The sequence below is a fragment of the Pundamilia nyererei genome, unplaced genomic scaffold (genome assembly GCF_000239375.1).
Source record: "Pundamilia nyererei isolate P.nyererei 1_Seehausen unplaced genomic scaffold, PunNye1.0 scaffold00041, whole genome shotgun sequence".
In the NCBI taxonomy this organism is placed as follows: Eukaryota; Metazoa; Chordata; class Actinopteri; order Cichliformes; family Cichlidae; genus Pundamilia; species Pundamilia nyererei.
The window spans coordinates 367,977-384,219 of NW_005187442.1; the positions used below are offsets into that span (position 1 = coordinate 367,977).

The 16,243-nt window shown below is 39.8% G+C and overlaps 2 protein-coding genes across 2 annotated transcripts in view; one reads left to right on the plus strand and one right to left on the minus strand.

The window, feature by feature from the left end:
- Positions 1 to 2,535: 2,535 nt before the first annotated feature.
- drc1 (dynein regulatory complex subunit 1 homolog (Chlamydomonas)) lies at positions 2,536 to 9,890 on the plus strand. The gene is made up of 16 exons (XM_005731001.1): positions 2,536 to 2,704; positions 3,128 to 3,221; positions 5,019 to 5,131; positions 5,241 to 5,424; positions 5,531 to 5,668; positions 6,565 to 6,651; positions 6,753 to 6,875; positions 7,044 to 7,171; positions 7,251 to 7,385; positions 7,501 to 7,870; positions 8,457 to 8,546; positions 8,627 to 8,710; positions 8,813 to 8,934; positions 9,027 to 9,170; positions 9,249 to 9,346; positions 9,782 to 9,890. Exons 1-16 carry the CDS (start codon positions 2,628 to 2,630, stop codon positions 9,799 to 9,801), a joined length of 2,007 nt encoding a protein of 668 aa, XP_005731058.1. The 5' UTR covers positions 2,536 to 2,627; the 3' UTR covers positions 9,802 to 9,890.
- Positions 9,891 to 13,699: 3,809 nt separating this feature from the next.
- The window catches only part of otofa (otoferlin a), a 76,802-nt gene continuing 74,258 nt past the window's right edge, over positions 13,700 to 16,243 (minus strand). The window contains exons 46-48 of the mRNA XM_013910317.1: positions 15,955 to 16,055; positions 15,262 to 15,449; positions 13,700 to 13,762 (exon numbers count right to left, since the gene is read on the minus strand). Of these exons, the coding sequence (XP_013765771.1) occupies positions 15,269 to 15,449; positions 15,955 to 16,055 (282 nt within the window). The 3' untranslated portion in view covers positions 13,700 to 13,762; positions 15,262 to 15,268. The remainder of the gene's footprint in view (positions 13,763 to 15,261; positions 15,450 to 15,954; positions 16,056 to 16,243) is intronic.

Genomic DNA, 16,243 nt, shown 5'->3' on the forward strand with positions numbered 1-16,243 from the left:
TTTTTTTGCTGTATTCTACAATCATCCTCCTCTCTTTTGTATTCTGTCCCATGCTGCAGTACAGTGAATGTCTCCATCGTTATGGCAATATTAAGAAACTCTTAGTTAGGACTTAAAATGTTATGCAACCCCCACCACACCAACACTCTAAGCTGTCAGTTAGTTAACTGGCTGAAGGTCAGGCTTAGATTATGCCCCTGGGTAATGAATATGACGCTTTGTTGAACAAGAAGTAAACATATGCCCCTGGGGGTAGGAATTAACGGACACACACACACTCTCTCTCTCTCTCTCTCTCTCTTTTACCAAGCATATGTAGAGTGAATGGGGCTTATTATACACCTGCAAGTGGGGTCAAAGTCCGTCAATCCCTAGCTTATGGTATTATGATAGATTTTAGAATCACTCTCTAATGGCAGTCATTCAGTTTGTAATCTCAGCAGCTTGATGCAAAAGCACTCAACGTTCCAGCTAAGGGTCTGTTGAAAATAAGGCCTTCTCCTCCTCATTCATTCCTCACTTCCCTCTTTCCCAAAGGTCTTATGACAAGTCAGCTGTTAGTGACATCACAGATGCAGGATCATATGTCAGAAACCTTTGCTGCCTGACTTATATCCCTTGCAACCATGGCCACTTGAGGCCAAAAGAGCGGCGAGAGGCCCCGGGGGGTGGAGGCAGGGGCACTCTTCAGAGCAAGAACATCTGACCCGTGTGTGAGTTTGTTTGTGTGGGCAACCAGACTGTGCGCATCTTGTCATCAGCTTGAGAAGACATCTATCATGTGCATGTGTGCATGTGTGTGTGAATTAAAAGTCCAGGTTCTGTGTATGTGAGTATCTGGGTTATGGTGATCAGGGGGCATGACAATTAGTGAGCATGGCCCTTGTGAAAAAATATTCAGAAAAACTTGTTTGTGGAATTTCAAGTCAAGTTTTGATCACAAGGTAGTAGCTCCACCTAAAGTCAGCTTTGCAAATTACACTAAAGTTCATTATGTGATAATATTTAAATTCTTCTTCTTCTTTTTTTTTTTAGAAAATAAATTAATCCTAAAAAAATTAAGACACCACTTAATACACACACAAAAACCTTGCTAGGTCTCATGTTGATTACAAATTTCACTTTTACAATTGTCTGCTCGTTGTGTCTCTAGCACTGTTCTGATGAGCATGTGCCACGACTGCACAGTTTTTTGACTGCCTGTAACGCTTCACTGGGGAAAATAATCTCATGTCGTAATCCGTTTTATGAACCTACAATGAAACTTGGAAGATTATGATGTTACATTTCTTAGAAATAACCCTGTTAGGGAGAGATCATTGCTAATATCTGCACACTGTCCTATAGTATGGAAGTTGTTCTCACCCCCAAAATGATCTGGACCAAGTGTGTATACCATAAGGCCAATCAAAGACTCCAATCTGGCCCACTGGAAAATGAAAAATGATGCAGATTGTGAAGTTCTTACTGTAAGTTTAAATTTTGTTTTTACAGCTCTTCCTACGAATAAAGACTTTCCCTGTGGTCTTTCGTACTACACCATAGTAGATAAGTAATATATAAATATTTTAATGACAGAAATGCTCCTGTTTTTCCCTATCTGGTGTAGAATCTCTATTTTTTATAGAGGAAAAAGGGACATTTTCTTAGTTTCTAAATTAACAAAAAGTTAGTTCTGTTATTTCAGGACAGTCTGGGCAATGAGCTGTCTAAACTTTTTCTGTTTTTAGGTATGCCTGTTTCTTACATTTTAAGACCAAAATCATGCTGACAGATTTCCTCAATTTCTTTAGCACATAGAAAAAGGGAAATGCACTTTATTTAAATTCTTTTTTCTTAATTGAACATATCTGAGGGATTCAATAATTAGTTAAACTACTTTACACTGACAGAAAGGCAAGTTTCGCTTGAGGTCAAAGTGAGCTGTTAAATGAGTTGACATTCCTGATCTAGGGCGGTTGAAACCCGATGATGCCGCTAGATGGCAGCACCGAGCCATGTAAAATTTAACAGCATCATAAAAGCTACTCCCCCGGTAGAGTCGCATTTTAAAAGCCCTAAACACAAGGAAAGGGAGTAAGAGAGCTTACTAAATAGAAGCAATCTCTAAACATGATCAGTCATTAGTAGCAGATAGCAGCACAGAATGAAAACAACAACAAAGCCGGCAGACTGCGCTTTATTAACAAATAAAGGGATTATATTACAGACACTTGAAACTGTTAACGTCATTATTAGTCGTTCAATGATGAAGGAAGGAATATTCTGATAGGAAATATAAGTGTAATAAATTGTGAAGAGAAAATGAAACAAGTTGTCACAGGCCTCTGCACAAACTAAGTGCAACCAATTATTCAATAGCTTGTATAACAATCCTCAGAAATGACACTTAAAAAGACACTGAAATAACGACTGTCACTGTTTTATTTTTGAGGAAAACATATGCACGTTTCCTCTTAAAAAAACAAACAAACAAGAAAATAGGACTTCAAATTAACGAGGGAACCTGAAAGCAGCTCCGTCGCCAAAGCAACGCTTACCAAACAGACTCTACAAGACTGCTGCGGACGACTTTAACTGTACAACGTTTAATGACTTTTTAGTAATTTTTACAACATCGTCAAACAATGGAAGAAGCTGGCAAAGTGCATGAAGAGGCGCCTGAACCTCCTGTGTTGTCCGACAATCAAGTGGATAAGAAGGGGTAACCTGCAGCTTACTGTGGCTAAACACTGCGATAGACGGGACAACGACAACTACCTTGAAAGCGCCGTTGCACTTGTTTGTGTGTGTGCGTGTGTGTTTTAAATCTGACCGTTTAATAAATACGATGAACTCTGTCACTTTGCAGTTTGGCCCATTTTTGTTGATACTTTGCTCATTTGAGTTGAACGCTGCTCATGTAAAAAAAAAAAAGTGGAACAACGAATGTTTTAAAAGCTGTAAAAGCCTCACAGTTATATTTTATTACATCAGTTGAACACAGATATATAAAAAATAACCTCTAATAATCAAAAGACCACAGTTACATGTTGTAAATCTTTTCTTAGTGTCCCAGGTGATTAAGTAAAGCGTAAAGTTAACCTGATATCACTCTACAGATGGTAACTATATTGTATGTTTATAGGGCCTCCAGTTTTAAGGAAAAGAAAGACCCCACTGAGGAGGGGAATGAGGAGCTGAAGAGCAAAATGGAAGAAGAAAAGACGGACGTCAAAAAGGTGGTTTTTTCATGTTTCCCTGTCCCCTACCTCTGCAGGATTAGTGAAACAATTGAAATGTGTATGTCTGGACTTCTTTTGGGTTTGTGAAGAGATTTCAGATTTCACCTTCATCAGATTTCATCCACGAGATCTCTTTAGTTCCAAAAACCTGATGGAGAGTGACAGACAATTAAACCCTTTTCTGTTGTCCCCCTGGAGTGTAATCATGTGAGTTCTTAAGAGTCACATGATGAACCTAGGTGTGAACATGGTGTGAATCCTGTCACATGATGTCCAGTTCAATTCAATGAAATTCAAGATGTGAATCTTTTGTAAGACATTAGCTCATCCTGCTTTAAGATATTGATATTGCAGCCTTGAGAGACCTTCCCAGGCACTTTAACCTTCACTAACACCTCATCCTCTATAATGAGATCCATGCCTTGTTCACACCTTGGCTTGTGTGACTCTTAATGACTTGCATGATTGCAAGGTGGTTCGAGGACTCTCAGGACGTCATTAGGGGTTAAATACCGGCAGCTTGACACCAGTTTTTAGAACTGAAGAGACTTCATGGATGAGAGGTGAGTTGTCACAAAACAAAAAAGTTGCCTTCATTTTAAGGCAGGGCAGCTTAGGATCAATTTACATTTCACTCCAAATAAGCTTTGCGAGGCAAAAGTACTAATAGGACTAGAAAGAGGAATCAAATTTCTCTCATATCAAGTTCTCTTCATTGGTTCCCTGAGTTTAAATAATTCTTTCTTGTCCGTTTTGAATAGCGATATCTTACCCATCATATCTTAAAGACCCTATAGTACCATAATATGTAACCTGTGGCTTCTAGAGCTTCTAAAACTAGAATCAGAGCCACAGCCTTCAACTATCAGGACACTGTACTGTGGATCTTGCTCACAGTTCGGATTCAGGACATAAACATCTGTTGATGAAACTAGGCTACGAAGAGAGGTGATGATCAGTCAGCAGCAGAGAAAGATCTCTACAGATCATGACAGTGTCGGTGGAAAAATATAGAGAAGGTCAGAAAGATCTACAGTGTGTCTTCGTGGATCTAGAGAAAGCATCTGATGGGGTGCCAAGAGGGGAACTGTGCCACTGCATGAGGAAGTCAGGAGTGGCAGAGAAGTATGTGAGGGAGGTGGAAGACATGTACAGCGAGACAGTGGAGAGATGTGGAGTACGAGTGACACATGGGTTCAAAGCGGATCAGCTCTAAGCCCCATCTTATTAGCAGTGATGATGGACAGGTTGACTAATGAGGTTAGGCAGGAGCTTCTGTGAACCATGATGTTTGCAGACGATATTCTGATCTGTAGTGAGAGTAGGAAAAGGTGAAAGAGAGGAACGATGGAAGTATGCAGTGAAAACAAGAGGAGTGAAGGTCAGTAGAAACAAGCCAGAATACAAGCGTCTGAATGAAAGGGACACCGGTGGAAAGGTGAAGAATAGAGATAGTGAAGGTATATGAGTTTAAATACCTGGGGTCATCCATCCAAAGGAACAGACATTATGTCAGAGGGTTAGGTCATGATTTTGTGTTCTTGACTCTTATTTTGCATTGTGATTGCTATGTTGGAGTGAAATAATTAAATCCATTAAAGCGAGTGGCCAAAGGAGAGGCAGCATTATAATATCCACTAAAATAGATCTTTATAACTGAAACTGAAAACAAAACTGAAGTTATTGCAAAAGATGAAGTCCAATCACTAAATGGACACTACCACAATCAGATGTAGCTTTCTTAAATTCTTATGAGCTGTATTTATTTTGATTTGTCCCACTTTCACTGCTCAGAGGATAATGAGCCTGCAGAAACGTCTGACCACATTAGTGACCAACATTCAAACTGCAGCGGACGCCAAAGAGATGGAGCGAAGGTCAGGGATGGAGGACAACTGCAGAATTAGGTACGTCTTTTAAATTGTTCTCAGTGTTCAAATCACGCTTTCTCCCATGCAGAAAACCCAGTGCTAAAGTGGCTGATGTTAAATTATGATATTCTTTCCCATCAAACAGAGAGGAGCGACTGAAAGATGATGCTAAGGCCTGTCAGGAAAAGGTTGAGGAGATCAGAAAAGGGTGGTCGATAGTTAATCAAAAGGTGGTTCATTCAGAACTGCAGAGTGTCCTGGACGGCCAGCAGCAGCTGTGTGCTGCAGTGATAGAAGACAAGAAAAAACTCATAAGGGAGCTCCAATGGGTAAATTATACACAAATGAGTAAAAGCATGATTTCATGGAGTTTGCATTTGTACCTCAAAGCCATTGTTTATAACTTGGTTCCCTTTTCTGCACTTTGCTGAACAGGAGCGCCGGGTCAAAGAGGATGAGTATTTGAAGAACTTGAGAAGGCTCGATGAGGAGATCAAACTGATGCTCGACAGTATGCAGCAACAGTTTCAAAACCTGTCCAAGGCCTACAGAGAGGAGCTCACACAACTTCAGGTAGAACCAGACCTGAGTCACAAAGGAGCATTAAATGATTTTTAGTGCATCAGTGAGCTGATCACATCTTTGCCTTATTTCAGTTTGACTTTTTGTTTTTAACTCCGCTTAGTTACGGTTAGTTTCTATTGTGGGTTTGTGTGTTTCAGTTTAGATTTTACTTGTTTGAAAATGTTTAGTTTTTCTTTTAGTTGAGTTTTTGGGGGCGATCGTGGCTCAAGAGTTGGGAGTTCGCCTTGTAATCGGAAGGTTGCCGGTTCGAGCCCCGGCTTGGACAGTCTCGATCGTTGTGTCCTTGGGCAAGACACTTCACCCGTTGCCTACTGGTGGTGGTCAGAGGGCCCGGTGGCGCCAGTGTCCGGCAGCCTCGCCTCTGTCAGTGCGCCCCAGGGTGGCTGTGGCTACAATGTAGCTGCCATCACCAGTGTGTGAATGGGTGGATGACAGGTTGTGTAAAGCGCTTTGGGGTCCTTAGGGACTAGAAAAAGCGCTATATAAATACAGGCCATTTACCATTTTTATTAGTTTCAGTTTAGGAAAATCACTGCAGGTATTACGATAAAAACAAATCCAGTGTCTGCATAAATACATCAAGACATCACGTCTTGTGTCATGCACTTATGCATACTGCATATATCTACTACTTACTTTGCTTGTAAAAAGCGGTTATTTGAGGTACTGCTCCCTTCTTATCAGCTCAAAGCAGTCTGGCTGTTTTCCTGTAACTTCTATCATCAACGAGACATTTTCACCCAGGGAACTACCACTCACCAATTATTTTCTCTATTTCAAAGCATTCTCTGTAAACCTTAGAGATGGTTTTCCAGCAATATCCCATTATATCTATGTTATCTAGATTCTTATTAATAATCTAATGATTGTCCTGTTTTTGGCAGGGAGTTTATCAGCAGGAAATTGAAGTCTTACTTGCTAAAGACAAGGCTAAGCTGAAAGAACATATGAAGGAACATTGGGACACAGAGGTTAGGATTATTTAAATTAATTCACATACACTTAACTTCTCATTGATGCTAATATGTTACATATATCAGCTCTGTATCTAATGAATGTAACCTATTTCTAGCTGGAGAGTCTGATGGAGAGGAGGAGGATGGTAGAGGAGTCTGAAAAGACAGTTCATGATGTTATGTTGGAGAATACCACCAAAATCAAACTCATGCAGCTGGAAGAAAATGCAAAGTCTCAGGTTTGTTTTACCCCAGTGCTTTATTACAATATGATGAAGCCTGGATGTTCTTTGGTGCTGAACATGCCATAGAGTGGTAGTGGTTGTGCTGCAAAAAATAAGATCAGTGTTTTACCACTCGATGTAAATGAACGCTCAGTCTTGAGATTGCTTTTCTTGCTTTTACAGGCTCGGCTGAGAGAACAACAACAGATGAAAGGCAAATCTGTAATTTTAAATTTTAAACAACTTGAACATGGCAACAAGAATGCAGCATATAATGCCAAGCTGGGAGAAATGAAGGGCAAAATATTAGGGTATTACAGTTTTTCGCAGACAGAAACACACATAAATACACATACATGTCCAAGTTATGATGGTATCTTTTTGTTTCAGCTCTTCGAAAGAGGTGAAAAACTTAAAAACCAAGTATGCCAAACAAAAGGACAAGTTTATGAAGCAGAGACAGTATTTGTGTGAGGTCCAAAAACGCTCCCGCCAGCACTATGAACGCATACAGAAGGAAGTCAGGTAAGTAAGTGTTAATAATAATAATAATAATAATAATGATAATAATATTAAAAATAATAACCTAATTCTTTTATTTTTTTTCTGTTCAACTTCAACCCTTCCTTGCTTCATGTAGGTACACCACAGCCGCTGATGCCCGAAAGTTTGAGGAGATGTGGGTAATGATGGAGGAAGAGGTGACACAGCTAGCGGAGAAGGCTTTGGCCATTGACTCTCTGATCTGCAAGCACCTTGGTTTAGCCTGGGAACGTCCTTCAGCTGCCTTCATGGAGTCACCTGGTCCCCGCAGATCTCAGGAGCATGACACTAACCCCACCAGTCACCCCTTGCAAACCAGGCATCTTTCACACTGCAGCCAGAGGATGATGGATGCATCAGTCGGGCCCAGCCTGGAGAGGGACTCAGAGCACGGCACAGGGGTGGAGGAAGGGGAGCTATCCTCAGAGATGCTGATGAAAGTGATGGAGCTGCTTTGTGATGAAACGGTTAGAAACAAGTCCACAGGTTGTGTTTATGAACGATGACAGTATGGAGGTGGTTGTTGTAGAACGGGGCATGAATTGCACATGTTCCTTAGACATCCACAGATGTGCAGTATTTATATCATACTAGACACGTCAGTAACATGTCAGTAATTACATGAGAAATTTTTGTCAAGCCAAGCTTTTCTAATTAAGCTTTGGTACAGATTAAACAAGAACAAAGTTAAATGATGAGCTTTAGCAGGGCTGATACATTTTGGGATGTTATTTAATTTGGAAATTTGAGAATAAGCTCAGGAAGCTAGAGCAATAAAACCATTTAATAATATTTCATAAATACACAATACAAATTATGCCTTTTATTGCAGGGTAAAAAACAAAGTGCAATTATATATGGAAAATATTCACATTTGACAAAGCAGATGACTTAAGTAGGGTGTTAGCAGTATATCTCAGTTTTTGCATAGTCAGTCAGGTATTATTATAGAGAAACACTACTTCTGTAAAAACAAAGAAAAAAAACCAGATAAAAAAATGCAAAATTGCAGTTACAAGAGCCTTTAAGCTAAACATCTTCCTCCCAACTTAGGGATTCCTGGTTGAAGATAAACTGCGGAAGCTGCTGGCCCCCATGGAGAAAAATGAACAGACCACTGTGAAGCTGCATTCTCTCTTTGCTGTGAGTTCACATTTAGTGCTCCTTTTCATGTTTTTCATGTAGTTACTATTGAAAATCACACATGCTGTTTTCTCTTTTAGGTTCTGGGTCTTGAAGAAAAGGATTTAGCCAAGTTGGCTGAGTTTTTACTCATGTACAAACGTCAACAAGGAGAGCAGACTGTGGTGAGGAATCGAATGAGCAGTGGGCTTGTACTGAATACAGCCTTTGTGATTAGACAACTACTGTTCTTGTATTTTCTGTCAGTGTTTTTGTTCTGGCTGCAGGGTCATTTTGTTGAGGAGGCAGAGGTCATGGAGAACAGCGCCACAGCTGATTCAACCTCCAGACTCATCAACCCTAACAACATATTGCCTGCTTTACGATGTTTCCTTGAGCAGCACAGGAAGTAAGACTACATACTTAATAATCAATCCCATGTCTCTTCCTCTGTGTGAGTGTTTTATACTAATTTTTTCCTGTTGCGCTTTGAAAACGGAGGTCTGTCCACGAGCGTTCCAGTTTAAGCCATCCAGCTAGAGATACCTCAGTGGAAGAAGCCTACTGGGATAGGCTTGGCAACATTATCACTGAGGACAAACTCAAGCTGTGGGATGCAGCGGAAAGGGAATTAAAGCAGTATGAGTGAGTAACACCTACACTGAAAGCAGGAATACCTCTGAATCAGATCAGTCATTTTTGTGTGTGTGTGTGTCTTTCCAGAGAGGTCCTGATGGATATCTCTGAGCTTGTCCCTGAAACTGAGCTCCTGAGGCAGCAGAACACTAAGCTGCGGATGCAGCTGCAACAGATACTCAGCAGTACGTGCACTTATGTTTAAGTTTACAGCACTGTAATCTAGTGCGAATAAGAATAATGATAAAACATAGGGCCTTTACCATCATAGCACAGGGTGTATCAAAAAGAATCACCAAATTTCAAAGTGCTTTAACTGTTCACCGGCATCGAGCGACACACGTACTGTTAGAAAGAGTGAGTTTGATGTGGTGACATTATTACAGCAATGACTCCAGATACTCGCAAAAGTGTGGGATGAGTTTGACAATCACATGGATATATGCTGGGAGGACACATTGAGCAAACTGGAAGTTTTGTATGTAAAACTTTATATTCAGCCACGTATTTTAAAATTACTGTCCATTACTATTAAAATATAGGCTTTTGAAATTTTAAACTTTAAAATCCCAACTGAGCAGAACATCATGGATCTAACATCTTCTCTGCCTCTCTGACAGGTACCCGGAGCTCTAATTAATGAATAATCACTGTGGAGTCCGAGAGCACTGGAAGCGCCTTTGTGTTCATTTAAAAAAAAAAAAAAAACAAAAACACCATTAAATGATAATGTAGTGTGAAATTTTTTATTTATTTATTTTTTACAAATGTAAAAGAAAAATAGTCTTACAGTGTAGTTAATCAAACACATACAGTGTGGTTCAGTGTAAACAACAGTACACAGAGGATGTGTGTGTGGTTCGTCTCTACCCAGCAATGTTAAACAGCTTGTGGCTGAGCGCTGAGGGCAGAGAGAAGAAGAGCAGAACCAGAAAGAGCAGACCCAGTACAGCAACCAGCAGCATCACACAGTGCAGCTTGTAGTGCCTCCAGGCCAGGATACACATCGTCCTCACTGGAGCCAGCAGCCACGACATGCTGGCATTGGGGCGACTGCAAAGACAGATTCATAAATCAAACAGCAGTCATATGTCACTGAAATTCAAAAAAAGCATGTTAGATTGTTAGTAAGTTTAATTTTGATTTTGGAGCTAATTGAGAAAATATGTCTGTAATTAGTTGAATTAACATCCAATAAAATCCAAATAAAATGAAAGCCCAATATCTTTTTGGCTCTGTTTTTGATGCTGCTGAAGGAAATTCCTCAGGCCAATGTGAACTAGTCACTAACTTGATTTGCCTTTTCTGCTGAGCAAGTCGCCTGCAGTAGTCTACAAGCCCTTAGCTCAGGGGTCCCCAATCCCAGTCCACGAGGGCCGGTGTCCCTGCAGGTTTTAGATGTGTCTTTGATCCGTCACAGCTGATTTAAATGAATAAATTACCGTCTCAACATGTCTTGAAGTTCTCCAGAGGCCTGGTAATGAACTAATCATTTGATTCAGGTGTGTTGACCCAGGGTGAGATCTAAAACCTGCAGGGACACCGACCCTCGCAGACTGGGATTGGGGACCAATGCTTTAGCTGCTCTCTTTAGGGGTTGTCATACTGGATCATCTGCCTTCATCTCACCTTATCACCTCGTGATAGGTATGGCACACCAACCCTGTGCATTGTCCATCCTGGTCTTTCCCAGTGAAAATCTTAATCACATCAGGTCTCACTGCCGTCTTGTAAAGCTTGTAAAACGATCTGTGTTCACTACCTCTGCTCCTTGCAGTTTCACTGTTACACCCATCTCTCTCGCTCACACACGTATTCTGTTTCACTTATACCGACTTTCATTCCTTTTTTCTCCAGAGAATACTTCTGTACCAAAAACATAAAAATACATTTTAGTGTACTGGTTGAGGGTTTTGTGTGCAACAAAATAATAATGTTAGTCAAGCATGTCAGTCTATATAGCTATATATATATATGTCTATATCGCTGCAGGCCTTTAAGCCATTCTTATTTCCCAGTCTGGAACTTAGTAAAAACAAATGCGACACTCCTGTCTAAAATAAATAGTAAGTGGGACGAGTTGGATGAAAACGTCTAAGTTAGTGTGTTAGATACCAGCTTAGTCATTCATTTTTTCCTCACTTTTAATATTCTATTAATTTATTTATTTTAACCCAAATCAGATCTTTAAATCTAAATGAATCCTTTAGTGAGGATTTAGTGCTCAGGGTTTTGGCTAAACAATGAAACTGAACTTAATGCTCATCACAGCACGACAGGATGTAAACATTAATGGCATCCCTGTCAGCTGTTTGAGAGCTGTAAACTTCTTTTTGTCCTTTGAGCCCCACAGGGGCAAGAATCATTATAAACAAGAAATGGTAAATCAGCACTGATTATCATCAGCATACTTTTAAGGATAACTAGCACTATGGGGGTGTTATGTTATCAGTGTAATTCAGTCTATTTCAAATTGTCAAAACAAACAATGTATATAAATACACAAACCCAGTGTAAAAACAGGCAAGTTTATTGCAAACAGTGAAACACAGTATCACAAGCAAAGGTTCCAACCACAGGCAAACTAAACGTAAAGGACACCACACACTTTTGTCTGGAGACAAAAACAGAGTTTTCAGAAGTAACCCCCGACTTATTTGACTAATATTCCCATAAAAATCATCTTTACATTTTCGTTAACGTTAAAGACAACAGGGTTGGTGATTTGGTTTGCGTCGAGCTGGAAAGACAAGTCATGCTAACACACATGACCACTTTGGTCAGTTATCACAGTGATGCATGCATATTAACATATACTGTAGCCAACAGTGATCACCTTTACATGTCTGTAACTTTGGAGGATTATTAAACAGACCCTGGTCAAAATGATAATCACAAATAATTAATTTTAATTTTCTCTGGGATTTTTATCAGTGAGGTTTATGAGTCAGAAGACGAGGCTGGAGAGCATTTACATAATTACACACACACATAAAACTCAGGACATCCAGAGGGAAGCTGCTGTGAACACCCGTGCTTGCACAATAACACAATTATAAAAATGAGGGGGAGATTTGAATCATTTGCAAAATCAGTTTTTGTTTTTATTCTTAAGGAGAAATCTTTAAAACTGCAGATAAACTAAACACCACAAAATGCTCATTAATTAAACAATTAATAACTAATTAATAATTAGTAACTAACTTGTTCTATGTCTCACTGAAATTTACTAGGAAAATAGAATTATTTTTGTTTCCTTATTATTATTACTATATAAGTGTGCAAAAACTGCAATACCAATAACAGTTAAAAAGGTAACACTTTAACCTCATTTAGTATTTATAAGCACTGAATCGAAATTTCATATACAGTTTATAACAAACTCTAATGAAAATATAACTTCTCGTGAGAGCAGTGACTAGAGAAAGCTGGGTTATAAACAGATAAAGAATTACTATATCATTACGTAATAAGTTATAGCTGTTGACAAGTACTCCACATCAATAATGACTTCAAAGGTCCTTAAATTTCAGAGATATTTCCATCTGCAGTAATTTATATTTACTCTGTTCTGAGACATGATGCAACACTCATTATGTCTCGGAACATAATGAGCAAACAGCATTAGAAGGAGGAACTGGAATGAATGTGGTTTGCAAAGCAGCTTGCCACATGGAGCAACTGTAGGCTGGCTAAAACATCCTAAATAGAATCTAATAGATAAATATAATCTGAGCCATTAGCTGTGGGCTAATTGATATCAGTTGATCTGTGGGGACTTTGAGGCCTGCCTGAACTAACACTATGTTCAATTTCTCCACATTATAACACCACACCACAAACCATTTATTCAATATAGTGCTTATAAATAAAATGGTGGCAGGGTTAAAGTGTTACCCAAAGTTTTGTCCATTCCCTCTTAAGCTAAAACAGTAACAAGAGCTCATATAGTATGACTTGAAAGTGCAATCGCCTGACCACTAACCCTGGAACATATAAAATAAACTGAAGGCTGAAACAAATACAGAACCACCCACTTTCATGTAGCATTGCTTCAGAGGATTTTCAGGTTCGATCGGGGGTTACTTTGTGCCATGTAATTTCTGTGTAATCGTTTAAAAGGATGGAGTCCAAATATTGTGCATTAGATTTGTTAGCTGTTTTGCAGAGTTGTTAGTTGGATCTTCATTACTTGGGAGCCAGGGGGGCAAGGAAGGGGCAGTGGGGCAGTCACTTTCGATGGTGTTCCCTTCTCCTTTCAGTGCTAAGAGGGGAAGGTGTGAGCTGATTATGAAGCTCAGATTGGATTAGAGAGGAGAATACATAGCAGTCTTGTCTCCCATCAGTGTTGCTCCCTTTCACTTATCCATCCATCTATCCATGTAGCCACCCTTCCCCTCCCCATCCCCCTAGCAGTGACTTAGGCCCCCAGCAGCTTCTTGACAAGGTAGCCTGGCATGCTGTAGAGGAAGAGGCCCACCATGATGAGCAGCAACAGGGCCAGCACTATCTTGATGATCAGCCACTTGTAGCGGTTGCACACCAGGTAGCGGATTGCTTTCAGCGGGCTCAGGAACCAGAGGAAGGTGGTGTCTGGGCGACTGGATGGTTCAGGTGGAGTTTTTAAGAGGATGAAAATAAAGAAATGGTGAGGAAAACATGGAAGTGGAAGGAGTGTTGAGTTAAAGGAGGGTGAGAAGGGGTGAGTAATGGTGGACAATGAAAGGGAGCAAATAAAGAGGAGTAGGACAGAAAGAGAAAGCTGGCGTTAGTAAGCCATGTTGCAATAATATGCATGCTCACGGTTCACATTTCTATCAGTATTATGTTTCACAGGAGCAAAAAAACACATCACAGAGTGGAAGCTTTCTATTATGCAGAATGAGTATGTTGACACATGTAAATGAGTGGATGATGATTGACCAACAGCTCAAAAGACTGACATTTCTGGCAAATGTTTGCAACAGATGCTTATTGCCCCCCACCGCTCCCCATCCTGGAAACCAGAATCCAGAAATATCCTGGATGTAGGCACTCATACAGCTTATAGTGCATTACAATTCACGGGTTTTTTCTCATAAAATGGGATGAGATTTTTTCATATTGTAGATGGCCAATGGACTCGTTTGCCTAGATACGATGTTGAAATGCCCACAAAGTATATGCAAAAATACTTAGCACAACATTACTAAAAAATACAGGAACTCTTTTTATATTTTGTTGCTTGTAAGCAAACAACTACGGTTTAATATGCTTAAATACAGGTTTTATTAATATAATCAATGATATAATTTTCAGGTTTCGGGGTTTTGTCTTTTTCTTTCCTGTGTTTGGTATTTCCCTGTTTTTCTCCGTTTTATTTTGATACTCTTGATACTTTTGAAACTCTGTCATTTCTTGTGACTTTCATTTAATTTTACTGCCTATGTCTTGTTTGAACTTCCTTCAGCTGTGATTTGTTACCCCTGATGTATCAACTTCTCTTGATTACCTTATGTGTGTACTGTATATATAGCTCCATGTCTCCCTATGTCCTTTGTCTGTTTCTCATCATAGTGTAATCCTTGCATTTGTTGATGTTTCTTTGTAGTTTTGCCTCATGGGCTTTGCATTCTTGGAGCCACTATTCAACTACCATTAAACGTTTTGACTTCATTTTGTCATTTTTGGATTAAAAAAAAAATATATATATACATTTTAACCCTCACATCTTTAGAATTATGTAATTTTTAATTTGTCTATACATTTCCCTTCTCTACCAATCATCCCACTTGATAAGAACATGGATATTTCAACCACCTTGTTCACCTTAAGTCAAAGCATCCCTACATGTGTCCATACTAAACAGTTGGTCACAATATGGGTGGTAACAAGATTTATAATGACGCTTGGTGGCAAATGATACTGACTTGCACACAGGGCTAAGACAAGATACAATAAAGGACACAGACGACTAGTCTACTTCTAAGACAACAGAGAAGACTAAGAAACTGAGCTTGGCTGGAAAAAAAGGAGAGGAGCTAAAGTTAAGAGAGAAGAATCCAGGACGCAAAAGGGGCAAAAAGAGAAGCAGATAAAGTGAAGAGGGGGCGGAGGCTACCAGCGCATCAGGCCCCCAGCATCTTCTTGACCAGGTAACCAGGGATTGAGTAGAGGAAGAGGCCCAGCATGAGCAGCAGCAGAATCAGCCCCAAGACCTTGAGGATCAGCCAGCGGTAGTTGTGCCAGATGAAGTAACGAATGGACTTCAGAGGGGTCAGAAACCACATAAGACTGGTGTCCGGGCGACTTTGCGGGAGAAGGAAGAGAAAGAGGGAGGGAAGGAATGCAGTTGAGGCAAATAGGGGGGAGGGTGGGGGGAGGGTAAGGAGAAGAATAACACGCACATGAAAGGGGAGGGATGAGGGGAAAGACAGGGAGACAGTTGAAGAGATGATAGGAGGAGTAACGAGTGTGTAACAGTGGCCTTTTGACAGTGCAGAAAGCAATGCTAGAGGCTAACTGGAAAATGTTTTACATCTTTAAAAAAAATATAGATTTTAAGTGGCAGCACCTTATGATGTTTTAGAAACACTGCTTTTTGCACTGATAGAATGATTTTCCTAAAGATAAAGTTAAACACTTGCTCATGTCTGTCTTTTTCTGTTCCAGACAAGCGTTCAAATTTTTTAACTCTGAAACCAGTGTGTGTGTGTGTGTGTGTTTGTGTGTGTGTGTGTGTGTGTGTGTGTGTGTTTGCAAAACACAAGTTCTTGTATATATATTTTTTAAACATAACCCGTTAATATCTTACTTTGGTTTTTCCAGTGGATCTGGCTCATTTCGTCCCAGTCCTACAGGGCTTTTCTCTGCTTCCTCTGCTGTCACTAGGTGAAGCTCAGCTTCAACTTTCCCCTGTAATGACATTGAAAACAGAACTCAAAATAAAGAAGTCCTACCACATACAAAATGCTGACTATAAAATATCTGTTTGGGGGTAAAGAGGATATTCATGTAGTATAAGAATTTAAATGAAAAAACATTTTCTTTTCCTCTACTTTTTTAATCTGAAGGACTTTTAGAAGATATCATATATTGTGAAC

Coding starts and splice junctions, on each gene's coding strand:
- drc1 (XM_005731001.1), top strand. CDS start 2,628: ATGGAAGAAGCTGGCAAAGTGCATGAAGAGGCGCCTGAACCTCCTGTG. Junction 3,222..5,018: donor AAAAGACGGACGTCAAAAAG/GTGGTTTTTTCA, acceptor TTCACTGCTCAG/AGGATAATGAGCCTGCAGAA. Junction 8,711..8,812: donor AACAAGGAGAGCAGACTGTG/GTGAGGAATCGA, acceptor TTCTGGCTGCAG/GGTCATTTTGTTGAGGAGGC.